Consider the following 22,564-nt stretch of genomic DNA (forward strand, 5'->3'; position numbering starts at 1 on the left):
CTTGGAAGATATGTCAAGAGCATGTGTGTTATAGTTTAAGGTAGTTGGGATGGCACCATATAAGGCACTGAATGGAAGATAGTATAGAACCCAGTCTATTGGAATGAGGTAAGGAAAAGAAAGTTAGTAGTACCAGAGTTAGTACAAGCTACCTTAGAGAATGTTAAATTAATTAGGGGAAACTTGGAGGTAGTCGAGATCATCAGAAAAGTTATGTAGATAAGAGAAGAAGAAAGTTAGAGTTTAACGTTGGAGATCAAGTCTTCTTCAGACTATCTCCATGGAGAGGTGGGCTACATTTTGGCAGGAAAGGTAAGTTGAGTCCAAGGTATATAGGGCCTTATGATATAGTAGAACGTATCTACCGTCTGCTTACATGTTAGCTTTGTTGGATTTTATGTCTTAAAACTCATGGTTTGTAAATAATAAACTCATTCTGTAAATCAATAAAGTTGTTATTGACGTTTGATTCAATAAAGTTGCATTGAATATATGAATTGCTTATTTCGTTTAAGAAATAAATTCAATAAACTAAAAGATCTATGACTATTACATGAGTACTTGAACTTTATGTGGAGACATACGAGTGGATCAGGTTCAAGTAAATAGTCTAAATGATCTATAGTATATGAATAAGGTTGGATGTCTTATTTTGGTAACACTATCGGATGTGGCCAACTCTGTAGTTGTTACAAGAAGTTGTAAAGTGCTATAAACGAAGTGATCCTAATTCGTACATATAGTGACATAAGGAGTGGGGGCTTCTTGTGTAATGAACTTGCGCAAGATCGGACCAAGAAATAAGTCACTCTTACTTTATAACAATGTTTACTGTTTAAGACTGACTATTTCAAAATGATGACCTAGGTAATTTGACCTTAATCCTAAGCTAACTATGAAGTCCTGTTTATTCGGGATTATCCTTAGATTGACATAGGTGACGGTTGGCTTAACAGCGCCGGTTTAATAAGCCTCCCATTTCAAGGGTAAAGCCGGGTAGATAGCTGGGGACATAGAGTGCAAGATGGAATTCACTCCTACTCACTTTCAGGGTTAGTAGAGAGGTTGTTCCATTGAGTGCTGACTTTGATTCTTAAACAAAGGGGCCCCATCCTCTCATTGGCCTGAGAGGGACTCGATTTGATGATTGGATCACAAACCAATTGTTCACTATAGGATCAGTGAGACTTAAGGAATAAGAGGTAATTTCGGGAGTAAAACAACCATTTGACCCAACCGTTATTACGAACAACCAGTGAAGGGTTAACTTACTAATCATGTTATATCGAGTGGACACAATATATCTATAGTGAGAGGAGTACAACTCCGAGCTTTAGTGGAGTGACCCAGTAGTTAACGAATGGGGGGTTAATTCGGTGTAAAAAGTTTTAACCCATAATTCTCAGATCGTTGAAGCCCATGATCTGTAGGTCCATTAGTACCTCTTACTAGCTCATAAAGGGATAAGTCTTAGAATAACATGATAAGTTAATTTGAATCGTTCAAATATGAATTAAGAGAATTAGTAATTATATGTCATATAATTACACGTTTAATTTTGAAATTAAATAAAATTGGAGAATTGGTTACTATTTAAATATGATTTAATTATTAAATCCATGAATAGGGAATCATGGTGGTGGAATTAGTATTGAATTAATTTAATATTTGATATTAAATTAATTAAATTATTTAATTAATTATTATTAATTTTATTAGAAAAATTAATTTTGTATTAATTTTTGTAAAATTAATTTCAGTTTTAATTTTTATAAAATTAATTTCAGTTTTAATTTTAAGATTGAAAACTGAAATTGAAATTTAATTTTGTAAATAGTTTCAAAATTAAATGGAAAATGAAGAAAATGAGAAAATCTCAAAGTGGAATTTTCTCACTTCTTCAACCTAGTAGCTCATTCATAGTTCCACTAATTTTACCGCTCAAATTCTCAAGCTTGAGCTGGAATTCATGCATAAGGTTTGTTGCTTAAAAGTCATGCAATATAAATTTCAGTTATGAGTGGAAATCAGGCATGCAAGTAGTTGAATTTTTCTGGAAAAAAAAAGTGTTTGAAGAAGTGTTCTTCACACTACTGAAAAACCAGTTCTTCACTTCCATTTCCCTAATTTAAGCTTTTTTTTAGTCCCACAACTCAATCTAAGGCTCCAAGAGAATAGTAGGGAAGACCTTGTGGTGATTCACAACTAAAGAAAAAAGGAGATTGCAGCTGAAGATCGTGATTCAAGAGGTACTTCAAAGGTTAGTATTGAAACTCTCTTTTTAGTTTATGAGCATGCTGAATTTGAAGCCAAAATTAATGAATTAGAATGATTAATGATCTTGTTTTTCTTCCGCTGCTTGTTTTTGTATTCCAATAAGCTTTGCCTATGAAGTATCTAAGACACATGATGTCATTTCTCAAACATTCAGCTATTAAGGACGAAGAAGCTTGCCTATGACAAGTTTGAATACTTTTTATAGAACAATCATGAATATCAATAAACTTCCTAAGCATCCACAAAACACTCTGCTTGTAACAGGATGTCCTCACATACCATTGACAACCATCTTAAACACATCAAAATAATTTGACGTTACAGTCTTAAATACAAAATTCTTCTTAACTGCTATCAAGTAAAAATAATTTGATAAAATCTCTTTACTAGCAAACACATCTTTTTCTTTCACATCACGAGCAATATGTATATCCATAATCACTTGGAAATCGCCATCATCAAACATAGTCTTAGAAGAAGGAACAATAGACAAATAATTCTCAGCTCCACTAGAAACAACATTAGAAGACACTTCCAAACATGAACTATTGACATGAGCAACCAAAGGATGTCGTGTATTATGTTCCTTAGCTAAAGTCAAAAACCAAGTTATATCCTTATCTTCACGAATTTGAACTACATTTTGAACCTCGTTCATAACAAAATCTAATAAAACCGAAAGTTCTATAGAAAAAATAGACACGTCCAAACAAATCTCCTTCACTATTAAACCCACAAAATCTTCAAAAACCATTATATCATCTACTAAAACTCCAGTAGATTTGTAACTCACATAACAATGTTTTTCATTCCATATTCCACTATGAAAAACAACTATTGGAATAACCATGTTTTAAAATTCCTGCGAAAGTAAATAAAAAAAACTCTTGAATAACAATATCGATAGGTTCTAATATAAATCAAAAGCAAATATAAATCTATCAATATCACTGAAACCAGTCCATAACTAGGCATGTCTTTCAATGGATATCGATAAAAAATAATAAACAAATAAAAAATGATAGCAATCATATATATTCTATTAGTGATAGTCACTATCATGATAGCCACTGATATCTTTCGATTGATGACAGTAGCTTCTAAACCCTACATTAATACAATGAAAATAGTAGAAAATCATAAATGACAAACAAAAAGTCAAAGCCGTAATATCAAACCAAAAAATATCAAACATCAAAATATACTGATATGTTTCTAGAAATATAATATAATATCAAATAAAAAAGTGAAGAATGCAAGCCTTAACTTAATTAATCAATCAAAACTCAAAATATCAAAGAAAAGTAAACAACGCAATGAACAAAGCAAAATTTCATGAAAGCACACAAACTCCCCTCACAATTCATCATATTCACAGTGAACTAAAGAAATCATTAGGTTCTTGAGAAAAAAGAGAAAGAAAAGAGTAAATGAGCTGAATAAATCGAGAAAAAAATGAAAAACAAAATCGAAAAAAAAAAACGCTCAAAGAGAAAACTCCCAATCGAAGATGCAATAGAAAAAAGAAAAACGAACTCACGAATTGAAATTGAACGTAATATCACGGAGAGAGACTGAATGGAAAGCTTCACGAATTGGAATTCATGAATTGAAATTGAGACTAGATGGAGACTGGGTCTTCGACTCCAGAACTTCACCGGGAAAAGAATGAAAACGGAAATGTAAAAAAGAAAAGTTAAGAGAGGGTAAATTTAGAATTTTCAAAAAGTAATAACTTGACCGATCGTGCTAATATTTTAGATGTGGAATATATGATGAGTTTTTTTTTTCCTATTTGTATTACTTGATACAAATTTCCAGATTTTAATATGGACCGAAAAACTTTCCATATGTATTACGATAAGCCAAGGCCCAAGATTGTAGGCCCACTAGTCTGTACCCTCCTCAGGGGGATTGTTTTCTTGGTATCTCCAGTTTGCTCCGGTTAGTCGCGGTGTTTGGTAATCGGAGCTCCGCCATGGGCGAAGCTTTATTTCATCTCGAACAAGTTCTCAGGTCCAAACAGGTATTTCACTTTCCCAACCTTCGCTTCCTCTTCCATTCTGAAACTTTCACATTATCAATCTCATTTGAGTTTCTCGACACAGCATATTTAAGTTTTTCAAGAATTGGTTGTTATCAAGGATCCACATAGAACCACCGACGAATCTTTTTTTCCATTTGTTTCTTGTTTTGATTAATCAGTTAGCTCCTATTCGGCATTCAATTGGTTCTTAGTTGAACAGCTGAACTAATTTTGGTTTGAGCCTAGAATTGCTATTCTTTTGCCGATCGGTTGATTTCAAGTGTGGTTGCGCTTTCTGCTGTCGAAGTCGATTTCTACGCTTTTACTTGTTTTTGTTCAACTTCATTTAACTTAATACGTCTACTCATTTCTGCAACATAGAACAGCTTGACGATCGAGGAAGCGAATTTGCTCCAAACATGTAGGTCTAAGGCTGTTCGAGATTTTACCCTTGGAGGACTCATTGGAGGTGGCGTGACATGGGCAGGTATGCTGTATAATGCGGCCGAGTTTATCTTCCTTTCATCTGAAAATATTATACAATGAGGATACCTAGAGGCCAGAGGGAGCATTTTGATTTTCAATTTACATGTGTTTGTGCCCCTAGAGGCTAGAACTTTTCAGCCAGATCGTTTCTATTTTTCAGATTTATACGGTCCTTTTTATTTAATAATCGATTTTATCTTGCTCTACTCAACAACTGTAGTTACCTTCCGGATGAATTTATGTATGCTAGTGCTCAAGTACTAATTCTCTTCACTTTAAAAATCAATATATAGAATCATAACTTCGTATAAAGTACTATTTGTTTGATTTTAGGTGATAATTCTTTTTAAGACAGGCAGCAAAAATACGTGTGGATTTCTTGTAGACAATACTCAATTTTAAGATCCCAAATGGTGCTTGCTGCCTGGTGGTAAAGGCTTGGGATATTTGGAGATACCATCGAAGGTCCTGGGTTTAAGCCTTTGGTATAAAATTTTTTTCGTTGAGCAGGCACTGGAGCGGGCAAATTCTTCTTAGGGATTAGTGGGGCAAGCCATGAGCATAATCCAAAGAGTAGAGTCCTTGACACTCGAGATATGTTTAAAAAAAAAAAAACAAATAAATAAATTGTGATGATAGAATAACTTGTTACCTCAATATCAAATAAAGATAAAACCTAGCTTAAAGCTATTTAAAGTTTGTGAAGCTGTGTGTCCAATCAAAAGAAACTGTGTTGTTTTTCTAGTGCACGGTTGCACACAATCAAATATATATCAGTTAAATGTTTGCGGCATCTTAAAGCTGCAGTTCCTTCTGTTCCCTCCGTCATTTATTCATTTAATTACTCTTTAGTTTGCTCTGGTAGGAACATGGAGGCTGAATAAATTCATTCGGTTAAATCTTTCTGGAGGTAAGATGAACTCTCTCTCTCTCTCACACGCACGCACTTTTGCAAAATTAATTGCTGATTTTTAGGCTGTGCAGAAATTACTTTTCAATTCATTTATTAAGGATTATATTTTGGCAGGAGCTGCTGCGCTATGTGGATTATGGAGATTTAGCCTGTCCCTAACTTCATGTGTCGATCATATTCTTGCGCTGCATGGAAGTAGGATGCAAAAGGAATTGGCAAATATGTAGGTCACTCGCCTTCATTAATATTGGAATTTTCTAATTAGTGCCATGCTAGTAAACAAATATTGATGTTCATGAAGAACCAGGCTAAAACAACCTTACGAGTCGGCTAAAATATCTGAATGATGTTGCCGCAGGGAGCTGTGACTATGAGTGAAAATCTAGCTATATTCCCTTTCGAGGGGTGAAGAGGTCATGTGACGAGGTTCTGGAGGTGGTGAGGTCTAATGCCTACTTGTAGGCATTGGTTACTCGGCCTTTTTGTAATTATAACATTGATGTGATTTTGTTTGATTTGAGTTCCTTCTTGTAGGTTGTGTTTTGTGACTCTCTCTTGTTGGACTTCTTTTTTGTATGCCTTTGTATATTCTTTTATTTTGCATCATGAAAGTATATTTATTTCTAATTTAATTTATTTTTCTTTTTTATGATGAAACAACAACTTTCATCTTAATGAAAGAAAGAACACGAGGGCATACGAAAAAAGACAAGCCTTAGAAAGGAAGCCGCAATGGAAACGACTCCAATTGAGCATAATAGTATCAATAGAATAATTACAAAAGCTCTTCAAAATTGAAATCTAAAGAGAGACGTGAAATCTAATGAGGGACCAAACAACCGAAAATTTCCTCTCTAAACCTTTAAACACTTTGTTATTCCTCTTTCTAAGGATCCTACTAGATAGCAAACACCTTGGTCAGCCATAATGAGCATAACAGAAGCCAGCGGTAATTTACTCTGTTTAAATTTGACGAAGTAGGTGTTGAGGTCACTATCCCCGCTTAGTGGCTAAGCAAATAGGTGTCATTATGCCACTCAGGTGCTGCATGAGGGCTGAAAATATCTCATGCGGGCTCAATTGGGGAAGCAAGGGGGCTAACCAAGCTAGTTAGGCACTTGAGTAGGTGCTCGAGTGCTGAAGTACTTGAAGCTGGTTTAATTAGAGAAAGAAGAGGGTTATCTACGTATATTAGTCAACGAGATGTAATAACTCATCAAGTTTTTATTAATGTTGCCATAGGCTAGTAAATTTCAGTGATAATGATCTTGGAATCTCGTACTATTTTTAATGACATTACATGGCGAGTTCTCTTGTACATGACCAATATTTATATTCTCATTGCAGTGTAGTTACGAGATATCACAATGATCCTCGTGCCATGCAGCTCATATCCAAGCATTTTTATTATGAGGAAGTGTTTGACGATTCAACCTTGGACCGGCCAAAGATAAGGTGGCGTTCTCGAAATTTCTTTAGTGATGATGTTGCTCATGCTCAGAGGACGCCTGATAATGACCCTAAGGACAACTTGCATGGGAACTCCCACCATGACTCATCCAACCGTGATTCAAGTGCCTACCAGAGTGATTCCTATGGTGATCCTGATGACAAAGGAAATGCTCTTGAGTTGAAGCCAGTGCTTGTAAGTTCAATAATTCAGTTTCTGTCCCCATCTGACTAATACTTCTTCAATTCTTTTATGATCGTTTACTCATGGTTTTTGCTTTTTAGTTCAAAAGAGAATTGTGTGCTATACTGATTAAAGGAAATCTTGTACATTCCAAGGAGGACACGGACATATTGGGATACCCTCTTTGTTATTATCATTATTATTTTAGATTTATATAAATTTAACATAAAATGCCAAATACACTCTACTAAAAAAAACATATTATGTCAAAGTTAATTAACAATAATAAGAGATGAAATGTTTAGGTTTCTAACTTCCATTTTTTATTTTCTTTTTTTTTTTTTTTTTATCTTCGGTTAAAAAAATGGGCTTTTCATCTTAGTTTTTTAATCTAAATTTAAAATATAATCGATTTGGATTTCAATTTGAGTCCAATATTAAAGGTTGGACATTTTCTCTCTAAAAACAATTTTCAGGCGTATCCAGAAAGTGTCCCAAATGTACGTGTTTGAAATAGGACATGAAAATTTGCATGTCGGACATGTTTCCGAATGTGTCCGACACGAACACTCTGCCTAAAATGGAGTGTCTATCCTTCATAGCTCAAGTTCCTAAAATTGAAAAGTATTGACCAGAGACGCAAGGAAAATATTTCCTTTTTCTCTGCAAGTTGCCTTGCACCAAAGGATTCAAGTAGGATGATTCACAGGGAGTCAGGAATGTAGGTGTTATGTTATGATGCCTCCTTGGTCAAACGAGCTTTTCTTATGCAAATAGATGGACATATCGCATACCTGAGTGACAAAACTTCGCACTTTATAAGAACTTGAACATCCAAGTGGAAAGAAAGTTGATTATTTTATATCATCACACTAAAACGAAATACATGCACACACAGAGTGTTTTTCTATCATTTTGTCTGATTTGAACTTTTGTTATATGCAGACTAAGCCTGGAACCGATGCTACGACCACAGACCCTCTAGATTGTATTTTTGGTACATTGGCCAGAGAAGAAGAAGAAGAAATTCAACACTCAAGTGCCTCTAGTCCATCTCCCAAATCTCACTCTCGCAGCAGAAGATACAATCGTCGGCATCGAAAAGGTAACCAGACAATGCCAACAAACTTTGAACATGTGTAATTTCAGGTTCTATCCATTCTAGGGAGATTTTATTTTCTAACGAAACTTTTCATTTGAATAAATAAAAAGGGACATTTTTGTACCTAACCATGTAATTGAAGAAGGAATGTTGAGACATTTATGCACTTCGAGGTGCAGTGTTATCATTTGCCTATCATAGGAAAGAAAAATGGTGTATAATCGTTTCCATCAGGGTCTTTTATGGTGGCTAACCATTACTGGATTAATGGATAGGATAGGATAGCCAAAGAAGCCATAACCATCCATACTGCAGAGACAATGCTCATAAGGTAGTTTTGTGGTGGTGGTTGAAATGGGAGAGCCACATTTCAGAGAACACGGTAATGGTTGAAGGTTGGAAACTCCAATCTCTTTTCTAGTTTCTCAATTCTCTTAACATCCTCAGGAAGATTCGTAGGGAAAAATCTTTCATCTTTCAGACCGTGTGGCGTGTCGAAGGCCTTACACAAGAAAGACGACTAGGAATACGCGTCAAGAATAAATGGTAAATGCCTTTTGTCAGACATTTAATACTATAATAACTAACTTGAAGCTTCATGCTTTGTCTTTTTTACATTAATATGAAATTCTTCCCCCTTTTTTAGTGGTTTTGTTTGAAAGATAGAAACCCATTACTTACGAGATAAACAACATATATTTCTCTGGTGGAAGTGGGGGTTTAGATGAGATGCTTTTTGCTAGTACCCATCATTTTTAATCTTTACATTGTGGGGTGAAAGATATTTGTTGGGTTCTTAGGCTAAGCAGTTGAAAGCAATGGAGTTGATTTAAAGTGAAAAAAAAATTGTTGGTTTCTGAATCTGAGCAGTTGAAAGCAAAAGGAGCGATTTGAAATTAAAATTGAAGCTTTTATCAATTTGGAATCTTTAAGCTTGATTGTGGCCTACCGCACGCATAGTGCCGCAATAGATATGAGACAAAACTCATGAACCCTACTCTTTTCTCTTTTCCTTTTTTAATTCAAACCTAAAGCTTCAATAGGTATGTAGATGTAATAATTGTAGATATAAGAATTTATTGTTTTTTTCTTTTTTTAAGGACATTTTTTCTTTTTGTAATATATTTTTGTTGAACACGGTGCTAATGTTACGTATATATTTAACTCAATTATTATTCCGATGTTGATGGCTCGGTAGCTAAAATTTTGTTGATTTGAAGCTTTTGTTCCTTGCTTAACATTTGTTCGTCTCACTTGAATTTTTACTCAAATGAATCGAATTGATAGAAAGTTGGGTTTTTTTTTTTATTATTTTTTTTATGAATTTCAAACTTGTAAGTGTTGCAATCTTATAATTATTGGCATCTCATAAGTTTTTGTTTAAAAATTCATTAAAAAACACACACATATATAGTACATAATTAATTGGATTGTCGAATAAAAATGACATTAAAACAATTTTTTTTGTTAGTTAGAAATGTATGTTTTTGGTAAAGCTTTCGGATCGTTAATTTGTGCAAAATTTTTTAGGGAATGTTTGGAGCACTTAATTGAGTTATGAAGCTTGAAGTTAAAATGTTGGAGGTAGGAAATTATTTTGAACTAAAGTAGTAATTTTTATTTGTTAAAAAAAGAAAAAGAAAAAAGAAAAGATGTGGCGAGAGACTAGCTGTGATGCCATGAAAAAGAAAACATTTTTTTTATCATTTATGTTTAGGTTAACTTTTTTTTTTTTTTTTTTTTGGAAATAATATCATATCAAACAACTAACCAAAGTCTACCAGATCCTCCTCGTCCAAAGTAAAGGAGAACCAATCAGGCAAACCAACAAAACCTCCCCTCTCTTCTTTAGATAAAGAAGAAGAGGAAAGAACAAAAGTAGTTTCAACATTACCATAAGATAAAACCTCAAGAGTCATGCGATGGGTTGTCCCATTCGCCAATCTGGGACACCAAACAAAACAAACAACCCAAACCGCCTCAATTAGGAATAAAATCTTCCCAACTAAATCATTCAATTTAGACAAATCATAGCTCTCGTGATTGAGGGCATAAACAAAATCCACAGCATCAGCAAAAGGGAAGCGCCATTGTGAATCTGAAGCATCATCTCAGACAAACCCCTAACCACAGTTAAAGCCTCCATATTTTTTATAGTCGATCCCAAATTGACTTTCTCACACCCAATACGGACTAAAGATTCGATAGAGTTACGCATGATCTAATTGATCCCACCTCCTTCCGATTACACCAAGACACATCAGAATTCAACTTCCAAAGTCCATCCACGAGTGGGGACCACGAAACTTGACTCGATGGGCTCTCTGGTCTACGCTGAGAAGCAGCCTCCATGGACTCAGAAATGAACTCTTTAGCATGCATATAGATCTTACATAAAAAATGGAACCACTTGGCTTAGATAAGATTGTGGTAATTTCACACGCTTATGTTAACTTGGTCCCTATATTAGCAAAAGTCTCAATGTCGTTTATATGTTGTAATTTATTGATTCTTATGATATTTATTGGAGTAAAGGTTAAATCAGTGTAACAAAATATTTAACATGGTGTTCTGTAGAGTAAGGTGACATTGATGTTACTAGCTAACAACTTCTATCACTAATTAATAACATTAATTGTTTCGAAAAAAAATATGATATTAATAATAAACTTCAACAAGACGAATAAATTAAAGTACATGAATGAAATTCGCTAAACATAGTTCAATTAATGGCATTTAGTACCTCGAGTCGTAGGTAGGGTATTAAGTTTCTATCCGTTTCTATTATATCATTAAAAAAATCTACGTTAAAAGTATTTTGATCCCTAAATTTTAATAGGAGCTACAATTTAATTTCATAACTTTAATTGATATAATATAGACCCTATGCTTTCAAATTTGTAACAATTAGTCCTTGAACTTTAATAATTAACACTTTAGTCCATGCATTTTATAATTTGGAATGATTTAGTCCCTATTTGAAAGATATTATTAGTATTTAATGAAATTTCATATACATGTAAATTGATAAACTGATCAATGATCAATTATTTTTTTATATAAAGTGTAAAGACCAAGTTATTACTTAATAAAAATTCACATTCACAATCTTGATGAGACCTTTTGTGATAAGGGCTAAATTGTTACCCATTTCAAATATAGGGTCTAGATTGGTACTATAAAACTTCAATGACTAAATTGTGACAATTTTGAGAGCTAAATCGTTATCAACTAAAATTTAAAGATTAAATGAAAATTTTCATGAAAATTCAAAAAGTGTTTCTAACCATTTTTTTAAAAAAATATTTCAAAGAAATATCACCAATTTAGAAATAATATGAATAACAATAAGTTTTACTTCAATTAAGAAAAGTGAAATGTTTGTTTGTTAATTTAAATAGTTTGATAAAATTTTGTTTTTCATTTCTAGAAATATCAATTGATATTAATATTTTATTCATATTTTCATCTACATTTTCATAAAATTATTCAACCATTTTATTGTACTAAGTTTCAGTTCTATGTCTCCCTATGTAATAATAATTAAATAAAACCTTAATGGTTTACTACTATCATATCATACTTAAAGAAAACAAAACCTATCATAATATGTATCCTTAATCAAAATGTCAAAGTTAGAATATTATTAAATTTAAAAATAACTTATTAAAAAATTAAAGGAGAATACAAAAGAGCAGTTCATATTATGGAATTTTATTAAATTTTAAGTTAAAAAATATTTTTGGACCTTAAATCTTTTGCAAGATTTCGTTTCTAGATTTTATTTTTGAAATCTATACTTGAATTTCTGGTCAAAATCTAAAAATAAAAATAAGTTTTTGAAAACATTTTGAAAATGTTATTAGATGAAGTCTTAGTATTTGTATTTTGAAAATAGTGATTTTTAAAATAGAAAAAATAAGGAAACTATTTACACAAAATAGTAAAATTTTAATCTTCTTTGATAGAGGTTCATGGAAATCTATCAGTATCTATCATTGATAGAAAGTCTATTATTGATTGACATTGATCTATCCATTTTTTTTTCTTTTGCTATTTTTATAAATAGTTAGACATTTTTTCTATATGTGAAAATTTTTCTTTTGAAAATGGTAACATTTTGGCTTCTCAATTTTTTAATTTAATAATTTAATTATGTATTTTAAATTTGGTATCTATTTGATTTCTATGGTAAAAAAGTCAATAAAAAATAAGTGTCTCCTTTTGTTATAAATAACAGACTTGAATTTTTGTAGTTATGAACATTCTTAATCAATTTATCGACATAAATAGGTAAGAAATTCTATTAAATCGTAACAAAAAGTTTCCCTATCAAGACTAAAATGTTACAAACCTTACCTATCTTAAAATTCACAGACTAAAATTATTATATATTAGATTATATATTAATATATAAATTAAATTTATTCATAGTTTAATATGTGTTGAATCATTACTTACATGTAAAAATTTTAAAGTTCGTTTGATACGATGAATTCAATTATAAAATTAGAGTTAATTTTAAAGTTCGTTTGATACGATGAATTCAATTATAAAATTAGAATTAATATATTTCTAGAGTTAGGAAGTTTGTGTTTAAAGTGCACAATTCTTTAATCTACAATTAAGAAATCTGTGCTTATGGTGCGATAATACATAGTTGAGTGATTAAATCAAAGGTATCTGATGTAGCTTTTTGTAATTTAAAAAAGTATCATTTTTTATGATTACTTTTGTTGCTTTAAATTTTTTGTTTAACCTTTCATTTGCAGATATACTTTCCTAAAATTTCAACATCCGATTTAGATGCTAACTTAAAATCTTCACACATATGCCAACTTAAATATTGTACTTGAGGTAGATATCTCAAAATCTTCGTTTCATTCAAAATTACAAAAACTAAAATTATGATATATTTTTGCATTAATGGAATGTATGTGTAAAATGCATAAAAAAAAATCAAGGGGATTTAGGACTTTTTATGACATCTTTATATCAAATTGTAGGTTGAGATTTATTATGCTATGTATGAGTAGGTGTTGGGAATATGATCAAAATCTCACGGTACTTAGGTAAGAGGATGATCATGGATATATAAAAGAAGACAATTATCACAAATTATATGAGACATTTTGAGTGAAACCAAAAGTAAAGTCATGAGCATTTATGTTCGAAGTAGACATTATCATACTATTGTGAAGATAAGTAGAAGTGGTGGATCAAAGATTAAATTGGGTTAAGAACGATAAAAGTTGAAAAACGATTGATGTGAACCTAAACTTTATTCAAAATATATTGTTTTAAAAGAAATAATTACATTAAGTATGGATTTATACTATCTCCTCTTCGTTCTTCCACTTGGTCAATAATAATAATAATAATAATAACAACAATAATATGACCGACTTTGTGATTTCATCAAAATTAAAGGTTAAAGATAGAAAATAAATAATATATAAAACTTTCCCTTCCTTTCTTCTTTTATCTGCTAAGCGATTCTTCCTCTCTGGTCTTTGCTCTCACGGCTCTTCCTGCATTCTCTTCCTCCAATGAATGCCTCTTTCCTTCCTTCCTTTCGATTCAATTTCTCAACTCTCTCAAATCCCTTATTCAAGTAAGTTCCCTTTTTCAGTCCCCATTTTTTAAGATCGGGGTTGTCATCCGATTCCTGTTTCTATTTTGTTTGATTGTTTTTAGACCAATTCGTTTGATTCCTTTATGATTTCCCATTCCCGTCCTCTGAACACCAATCCCATCAAGATTTCGATTCCTTTTGAAATTCGTCCGTCGTTTTTAACTAGGGCATCTCTGATTTTCCTATTGATTTGGGTTATAACGCTTGTTGTTGTTGTTTCTCCCGCCCCTTCAAAACCTGTTGTGACTGTGAAGAACGAGCTCGAAATCAACACCACCACCGCCATGAAGGTCCATCCATTGCCGAGGAAGCGCAATATCGCCATTCGGAATAACCCCACTTCGAGAAACTCTCTTGAAGATCAATCCCTTCTGAATAACCACAAGAAACTCAGGAGATTACCTCATATCTTCAATCGGGTCCTTGAACTTCCGTTTCGATCTGATGCGGATGTTTTGGTGGAGGAAAATCCCGATTGTTTCCGATTCATTGCTGAAACTGATGGTAACATTAGCGATAGAGTAAGGGCTCATGCTGTGGAAATCCATCCTGGGGTTATTAAGATCGTTGTCCGTGAAAATGAATCGTTGGAAATGGCAATGGATGAGCTCGAATTAGACATGTGGAGGTTTCGGCTACCGGAGACGACGCGACCGGAGCTTGCGAGTGCGGCTTTTGTTGATGGAGAGCTTATAGTTACTGTTCCAAAGGGGAATGAAGAAGAGAATTCTGAAGATGGTGGAGGAGATATTTGGGGAGATGGGAACGGGAGCTTCAGAGATGAAATGGAAGGTCGACTTGTTCTTGTACAGTAAATTGAATCCTTTCTCTTTTTCTTTTCTTTTTGGTTTTTGTACTAACTGTTGGAAATTTCCTTGTTCATCATTATTAATGCTATTCTAGATTTCCTGTTAATTTCCCATTGTTGAATCAGTTGATCCATTAGTTTAAAAGAAACTTAGAAAGAAAAACCAAACTGCTTCCTATCTGAATGATATTCATCACAAACATAGAACTTGATAACATAATACTCAACTCTGAAACATTAATCCCTTTTTGCAATTGTAATCTGCTTTAGCTAGCTTCTAGTAATTTGAACTCCTTTTCTTTTCTCCCCACATCAATATAGCCTGACCCCAGTATGTTCTTAAAACAGAATCTATATTTCAAATATGGGTTTTCTTTTAGGCTAATGTTTATATCAGAATCGTTATCTGTTGGCTTGAATGATGAACAATTGAGTTGGTAATTCAATTGGATAGTTTTACACTGAAGATGAAGCAGTTTCCATACTTTTCCCTTTGCTTTGAATTCTTAATTGCTAATATACAGTTATGAGATTTTGATTGTGAATGCATTTCTTTAGTGGTTTAGCCATTTTCTAGACATCATTTTCTCTTTCTTTTTTTCCCCCTCTTTTGCTCGTACCTCAAACACTTGTCCTTCTCTGTGGTTTGGAAAGTATGGCTTCTCTCTTGTCCATTTATGGGTCCTATATGTGGCCATATGCTTCCTTACTTTTTTGTATTTAAAACATATAATGTGGCACTTTTCACGCTAGCCTAACATAAAATAAAACCTTCTTTTAAGCCTTATTTTTCTCGTATCTGCCACGTTTAAGTTTGCCAAATTCTTATTCCTAAATCCTAACTGCTTTGCCTATTCTCATTCCTTAGATCTCTTTCCTTTTTCCTTTTTCCTTTTTCCTTTGGATGGTTGACCTGTTTATTTGAGTAATAGATGCCTTCATGCTCTTTGATATCTTTCATCTTTTTTAATCTTTTTCTATGGGTCATGTTTGGTATTGATTTAATAGTGGATGTAAACAGTAGATTTCCCCCTAAGCGTTGAGAATAATGATTCTCTTTTTTTTTTTTTTTTTTTTTTTTTTTACCCAAGTGGAGAAATTCAAACATCTTTAACTTTGGTATACCGTACCTGATAATTTTATCGTGAATTCTCGAAATTCTCTAGTTACAAATTTATGGTTTGATTGCATTATTTTGACACTTCTGCAGATATTTTCCTCCCTTTGAAAATAGCTTATTGTGAAATTGGAGAAATTTGACTCTTACCTTGACATAACATATAGATTCTATATTGGAAAAATGAGAGCATTGTGTGTGCCTAAATATACAAGATGACAAACAAAATACAGAAGAGTTAAATTCCATGTAGCTGACCATGTGAATCAAGCATTAATCCAAACTTTCATCATTTTATTGGTTTCGACTGAGAATCGTTTTCGACTTGGGATGATTGCATAGCAGTGGCCTAAAATCCCCTCCCATTATTATGACTAATTATCATGATGTAAAATTTTGGTTCAACATAAAGGTAAATCCTTTTCTACCCATCATCTAAAATAAAATTTTAAAAAGAAAAAAAAGTAGGTTGGGATTTGATTTTGGATTTAAGACATGTAGTATAAGAGTAAGAGGTGGATTTTACAAGTTCCTATTTACATGACATTGATATATAATCAACACATAATCTCATATTTAAGATTATACAAATTTAAGGACTAATAGTTTTCGTTTTCCATCTCATGAAAAATCCTTTTCACTCCGCTTAGTCATATCCCCCTCTAGAGGTATTTGATTGATAGGTTCTATAGGAATTGGACGATCCTATCTGACCAAATACCTAACGACAAACTCCTATCTTCCTTTCATTACAATATTTCTGAACTATGTGAACCAAATACATCAATGAATATTTTGACAAAATCCATTGACCTCATCTTTTCTCACATTGTTTTCATTAATAAAAATGGGAAGAGATTTAGATTTTATTTGTTTTTTTTTTTTTAACAATATCTACAGTGAAAAAATTATATCTTCAACTTTAAAGTTGATAGTACAAATGTTATGTAAATCTCTTATTTGTTTGTTTTTTTTTTTTTTAACAATACCTACAGTTAAAAAATTATACTTTCAACTTCAAAGTTGATAGTACAAATGTTATGTAAAAAGAGATTTAGATCTGTTTTATAAATATAATAGGATCCAATAATCAAGTTAGATCTCTTTATTTTTTATTTTGTAGCGCAACAGTAGATTTCCATGGCTTCATGTTCGGTTAAAGTTTTTAGTTTATCAAATTTAAGAAAAATAAGGAACACATTATGGAGGCATTTTCTTAGCCTTTATTCGGGGCTAACTAACTAATCAAAAGGCCTATAATAGAAATGAAAGAGAGAAAATACCAAAATCTGATCGTTTTTCAAATAGACAGTTTAATTGAAATACACAGTTTAATAAAATTCAATCTATAGATCAATCTCAATCACAAACATAAATGAATTATTTTTTTATCATGTTTACTCAAGCATTTTAAGAACTTAATTTGATTATAATTGAGGTTGTTTATTTTATATTGTCTCTATTTTTTACCATTATTATAAGGTCAATTAGTTACAATATCTGTAACGATAGAGTAATTATGACCGATTAATAATTCTCCCACTATAACAGTAACAATATATATAACACCAACTATGTCATTGTCTAAAGGACAAAAATTATAAAATCATTTACAAGTATATGAAAAAAGTTAAGAGGCTCCACGTAATTTTCAAATATAATTAGGTGCATCATCTTCAGCCACAAACGTAATAAAATATGATCCACTTTTTAAATTATCTGGGATAAATTACATTTGCAGGAAAATAAAGGTGGCGTTAATAACGTCCTCGTCGAGGAGAAAATACTTGCATTATCGCTAGACTCAAAGAACTACAAAAATACATTCGTAAGGATGGAAAAGCCAAAGGACAAAGAAAGGAGCCGACCTTTCTTGTCGTGAACACAGACACACGTCAACAGTAGGTGCAAAAATCATCGTCGTCATCATCCTGATAAAGAAAATGGCGGTTTCACCACATTCCACGAAGCTTCCTTTCTATGCAACAAATGGGATTATGTTTCTTTTTTTTCTTTTTTTCTTTTTCTTTGGGTGGGGGGATATCAAATATGTTCTGGTTTTAGCATTGTAATGAAAAGAAAGTACCTCTCTTCGGCATGTAGTGATAAGAAGTCTGAACCATACAGACTGAATCCCCTACTGAACTCCACAGATGCCATAAAAAGCAATCCGTCAAGCAACCAATGGGGACGCGGAAGTTTATCTGAGAAGAGTTCCAAAATTCTCAGGAGTTCAAATCACAAATAATCGTTTCTCGATTCAAGTGACCGACAACAATCAATGCTTGTTTCTAACTTTAATTTCATCATCCATTCAATATATAAGTAACAAAGACAACAATTAGGAGCAAAGCTGACAGTTTGGTCCAGTAGAGATTATAAAATGCATGGTGTTGAAAATTTGATAGGAAGGCCTACCGTGAAAACTCGTTGCAGAGGGTTAGTTTCCAATGGACCAAAATATCTCTACTCTACATTCCTTCTGGCAACTCCGCAACTGCATGGGTTCAGTATTTTGCTTCCTGAATCCAGCTATCTTCATAAACCAAGTAAAATCTCGATATCATACACTCAGCTTCATGTGAAACCATATGATACACAGTAAAAGCTACAAAAACCCACATAAGGCTAAATGAACCAACAAAGTTCAGTGAAATTTTGTGACATCATATTTTTGTGCCCGTGTCTCTACTCAACATCCAAATCGAAGTCCTCCTTGAGGATATCTTTCGGAGTCATTCCAAATCCATCAGCAACCTTTTCCATTCTCTTAAGTCTCTTTACTTCTCGTTTTATTTGGTCCACTCTGTTTGTTATGGCATTTTGTCCCGTTGATGATGTTTGATGTCTGAGTTCAGTTTGCTCCTTTTCAAGTTGCTGAAAGAGATTATGTAGATAATTTTTATGTAATAGAAGCCTTTCTTCTGCTAAATTATACTCGAACTCTTGTGATCTTTTCAGTCCCTGCAAAACCTGATCAATCTCGTCTTCAAGTTTTAGGGATTCAATCCAATGATCGAAAGGGGTGGACATAGTCCATTCTGAGCTTATAGTGGAGTCTGAAGCGTCATGAGAACCTTCTGTAGAATAAGCATTATCAGGTGCATCTGTGCATAAAATAAAAGATCATTCCCTTTTCTTTTTCTTTTTCTTTTTCTTTTTTATAAGAGTATACTACTTAATCATTCTCTTAACAGGCAAGAGTATGGAAGATTGATGGTGTAAATGGCTGTTGAACATACTAAATATTGGGCAGGTTATACATTAACCACTTTAGTGACATTGTTCCTAAGAAGAGTTTGTTCGAGTATGCAGAATAATCAGACACTATATTTAAATGATGAAATCTTTCTCCATAGTTATCAAGGGAGGGATTTGACGAAAAGATATTACCAGTACCATTCGCTGAGCTGTCTGCCTCCATCTTCCCAATCTCTTCCAAGCAAGTCCCAGATTTAAGCTGAAGCAAGCATTCAAAGTCAAATAGCATGGTAAAAGTTCCCAGAGCAACATAGGATATTGTAAAATTATTTAATTGAAGAAAATACCAGTTTTACCTTTTCAATGTTCAATTCGATATGCCTTAACAACTCCTTTGCTCTCATTTTGTGCGAACCACGCAAAATGCAGAAACCAAGGCTCAAGATCTCCTCAATATCATCTCGACAGTCAGCTGATTGATATGACTGCAAAAATCTTTCTACATGTGATACCAAATCCGTTCTAGCATCACAACGTCGACAATAATACTCAGCATCCAATCCAATGCTTCCGCCAACTGTCCCAGCTGTATACGATTTAAGACCACATTTTATATGAGCATGATGTCCACAAATATAACCATCACCCACCATTGCTTTACATTTTATGTAGCTATAACTTTCCTTGGTCGTGTCTATAATCTTGCTGCAAAGTATACAGCAGCAATCACGGCAAAACCGAGGTTCACTGCAGCAAATATCACAGGACATGGATTTAAATGAAGATGGATTATCTGCAACAGATAAACTATAACAGTTCTTATTTCCAGCCTTGCAACCCACTCTACCATTCTGGGACTCGGATGCAGAGCATTCTTCTATCTCTTTTGAGGGTAGAGGGAATGGAATTTGTTTAACTCGAGTACCTAAATAAAATAAAACGGTAAATTAAGGATCTCTAAAGAACAATAGAATAATTATTGAGAAAGCAATCTCTCGACCGTCCCCCCAACACACACACACACCAATAGAAAAGGGTACCCAATCAATGAAAATACGATGTGACCTGACAAATACATACACACATGCTGATTTTATATTAACGATATAGAAATAGTTATCTACAACAATGCTTTTGACAACATGACAGTAGAACTTCAATGAGTCCCACTGAGGTCCAGCCACTTGGTTTCATCTAAACTTTCAAAAATTTCAGAATCTGGAGAGAGTCCTAACCTGTAAAGCTTGTTAGCCATAGCTCAACAAAAATGAAAAAAACCAACGAATAAGATCTAAATACTGATAAGGAAGGGAAAGACAATAGTTTCAGAGACACTGGAACTAAAATATTAGGTGCAATGGTCAACCAAAAGAATTTAACATAAGTTTATGAGTATAGAAACTACCTGTAACAAGAAAGACGAATCTAATGCAACATAAATTCAATGCATTACATAATCATCAGAAGCCTTTTCATTTAAGACAACTATTTCAACGTTAGGAATATTTCAGCTTAAATAGGCATTTCACGTCAACCAACAGAACTGTCATTTCAGATACAAGAGGCGAGACGAGAATGGTAGAACTGAGATATATAATAAATTTAATGAAGCTACAACAGCTAAATTTCTGGTATAAGATGAAAAGAGAATGATAAAATTTACTAAGCTAACCTTGCGCTAAAGATGACTTTTTTGCTGGTATCTTCCAACTGAATGAGGCAAAAAACGCATCAATGTCTGCATTAGGGAACTCAGACTGGATATATCTTTCAACTGAAAGCTTGCTTGCAAAAGCATGCCCTTTACGAGCTGAGTTCTCAGAATTGCCAATACCACGAGGAGAATAAAGGTATCTATCCAGAAAATGGCCAGTTATAGCAACTCTCTTCCCCACCCTCCAACTCCAGTTATCACCAGGATTGGGCCAATTTTCAGGAGCATATGGCAAGCCCTCCCCAGATTCATCTTGAGAAACTGGCCTAAGGTTCAATTCATTTTTATCCGCCCTAGGTTTGAAGCCATTTGTATCCTCAAGAACTACAATCTCCACAGGATCCCCCGACATCTAAAATGGTTGACGAACCAACCTATAAGCATAGGCAATACTTTGTTTTTCATAATGAATATAAGCATAGGCAATGCTATTAACATTCATTATTAGAAACTACCAACTCAAAAGGAAAATCCATATACATATAGCTCCCAATTCTCATGATCAAGTTCCAGAACCAACAAAAGGTATTAAGAGGGAGGGGAAGAGAACAAAAGGAAATGAAAATTATAGGACTATCCGAATATGATACCTGAGAATTGGAAAACTGTGTTTGACAGGTAGGAACGAAATTCATAAATACTCAAAAGATCTGGTTATATTTTTACAAAGTAATTTATCTCGTATAGATTTCATTAAATTTATCGACAATATTTGTTTGATAGATTAATTCGTACTTCAAAATTATTAATTTCTAGTTACAAATGAATACTTGAAATTAAAAAATAAATAAACTAAAGTATCTAACTTATCATGAATTATTTCTAATCTATTTAAGATATTGGTACCCATTAGTAACTTGCAGATGATGCTGATTTCCTTACTAAAGCGCCTCAAAATCACTGGTTTGCAGTTTTTAATGTAGCAAACCGATAGCTTGAACAATTAAGATAATGACCAAGCACGTTCTTTGTTTTCTATTTCTTCTAAATCATGAAATGAAAAATATGAAACTACAAAACCGGCCCTAGATAATTTTCTGCCCCTAGTTCTGCAAAAGAAGATTTGCTATTCAACGAAGATGCACCAGATCATAAAGCTCACCTCGAATGATTTATCCAGAGAACTTTAGGGTTTGCTCTGTCCAGTAATCGTTTCTTAATCTGCAAAACACGGAGGAAAGTAAAGAAATGCAATACAGAAGGGCCTGAAGCGAGAAGTGAATCGAGATTGAAAAGTAACATAATCATAACGAAAACAGGGCTTACATTGTAGAAAAACTTGAAAGAAATGAAAAGGCAGAGAGGTCAAGGAGATGGATTTTTTTCGCGGGAATGAGAAAATGCAGCAGAAGAACGAATACCGAAGCATAGAGAGTCGAGTAAAAGGTTCCTACCGCCGGACAACGGGAAGAGGAAGGAGGCTCGACGCCCTTGATGGACCGGCGAAGTTACTGGACCTGAAGGCCCAATATGATAGGTCCAACTGATAAATGGTTCTTTTTTTTTGTTTTTTTGGTATGGATTTGGGTAACAGATAGTAAAATAAAGAGAAAAATCTAAAAATATATCACTTCTTTATTTTCAAATATGGAATTGTTGATTAATCTAACTTTTTAAATTTTTTCTAATTTTAATTTTGTCCTCTCTTGTCT

At 33.2% G+C, this 22,564-nt stretch overlaps 3 protein-coding genes across 22 annotated transcripts; 2 read left to right on the forward strand and 1 right to left on the reverse strand.

Annotated features, from left to right (window-relative positions):
• The first annotated feature begins 4,103 nt into the window (after positions 1-4,103).
• Positions 4,104-9,098, forward strand: LOC120070209 (uncharacterized). 2 transcript variants are annotated; one of them, XM_039022078.2, is made up of 7 exons: positions 4,144-4,303; positions 4,685-4,790; positions 5,655-5,699; positions 5,817-5,925; positions 7,050-7,347; positions 8,281-8,440; positions 8,713-9,098. In XM_039022078.2, exons 1-7 carry the CDS (start codon positions 4,256-4,258, stop codon positions 8,715-8,717), a joined length of 771 nt encoding a protein of 256 aa, XP_038878006.1. In that variant the 5' UTR covers positions 4,144-4,255; the 3' UTR covers positions 8,718-9,098. The 2 variants fall into 2 exon arrangements, with proteins under 2 accessions (XP_038878005.1, XP_038878006.1); XM_039022077.2 differs by lacking the exon at positions 8,713-9,098 and having other exon boundaries at positions 4,104-4,303; positions 8,281-8,603.
• Positions 9,099-14,009: 4,911 nt separating this feature from the next.
• Positions 14,010-14,987, forward strand: LOC120067906 (heat shock protein). Its single transcript, XM_090318060.1, has one exon. It carries the CDS (start codon positions 14,156-14,158, stop codon positions 14,885-14,887), a length of 732 nt encoding a protein of 243 aa, XP_090174186.1. The 5' UTR covers positions 14,010-14,155; the 3' UTR covers positions 14,888-14,987.
• Positions 14,988-17,686: 2,699 nt separating this feature from the next.
• Positions 17,687-22,393, reverse strand: LOC120085271 (uncharacterized). 19 transcript variants are annotated; one of them, XR_016532293.1, is made up of 8 exons: positions 22,179-22,350; positions 22,015-22,073; positions 20,871-21,264; positions 19,555-20,123; positions 19,391-19,457; positions 18,416-18,533; positions 18,084-18,201; positions 17,687-17,975 (listed from the first exon to the last, which is right to left on the reverse strand). XR_016532293.1 is itself a non-coding variant. In XM_039041183.2 (6 exons), the coding sequence occupies exons 3-6, from the start codon at positions 21,262-21,264 to the stop codon at positions 18,686-18,688; spliced, it is 1,449 nt and encodes a 482-aa protein (XP_038897111.2). In that variant the 5' UTR covers positions 21,265-21,286; positions 22,015-22,073; positions 22,179-22,393; the 3' UTR covers positions 17,687-18,685. The 19 variants fall into 19 exon arrangements, 8 of the variants coding, with proteins under 8 accessions (XP_038897111.2, XP_090174191.1, XP_090174194.1 ...); XR_016532294.1 differs by having other exon boundaries at positions 19,397-19,457; positions 20,871-21,286; positions 22,179-22,318; XR_016532289.1 differs by having other exon boundaries at positions 17,687-17,928; positions 20,871-21,286; positions 22,179-22,318.
• Between the last annotated feature and the right edge of the window lie 171 nt (positions 22,394-22,564).

The sequence above is a fragment of the Benincasa hispida genome, chromosome 1, assembly GCF_027475165.1.
Source record: "Benincasa hispida cultivar pf3 chromosome 1, pf3_genome.v1.1, whole genome shotgun sequence".
Taxonomy (NCBI): domain Eukaryota; kingdom Viridiplantae; phylum Streptophyta; class Magnoliopsida; order Cucurbitales; family Cucurbitaceae; genus Benincasa; species Benincasa hispida.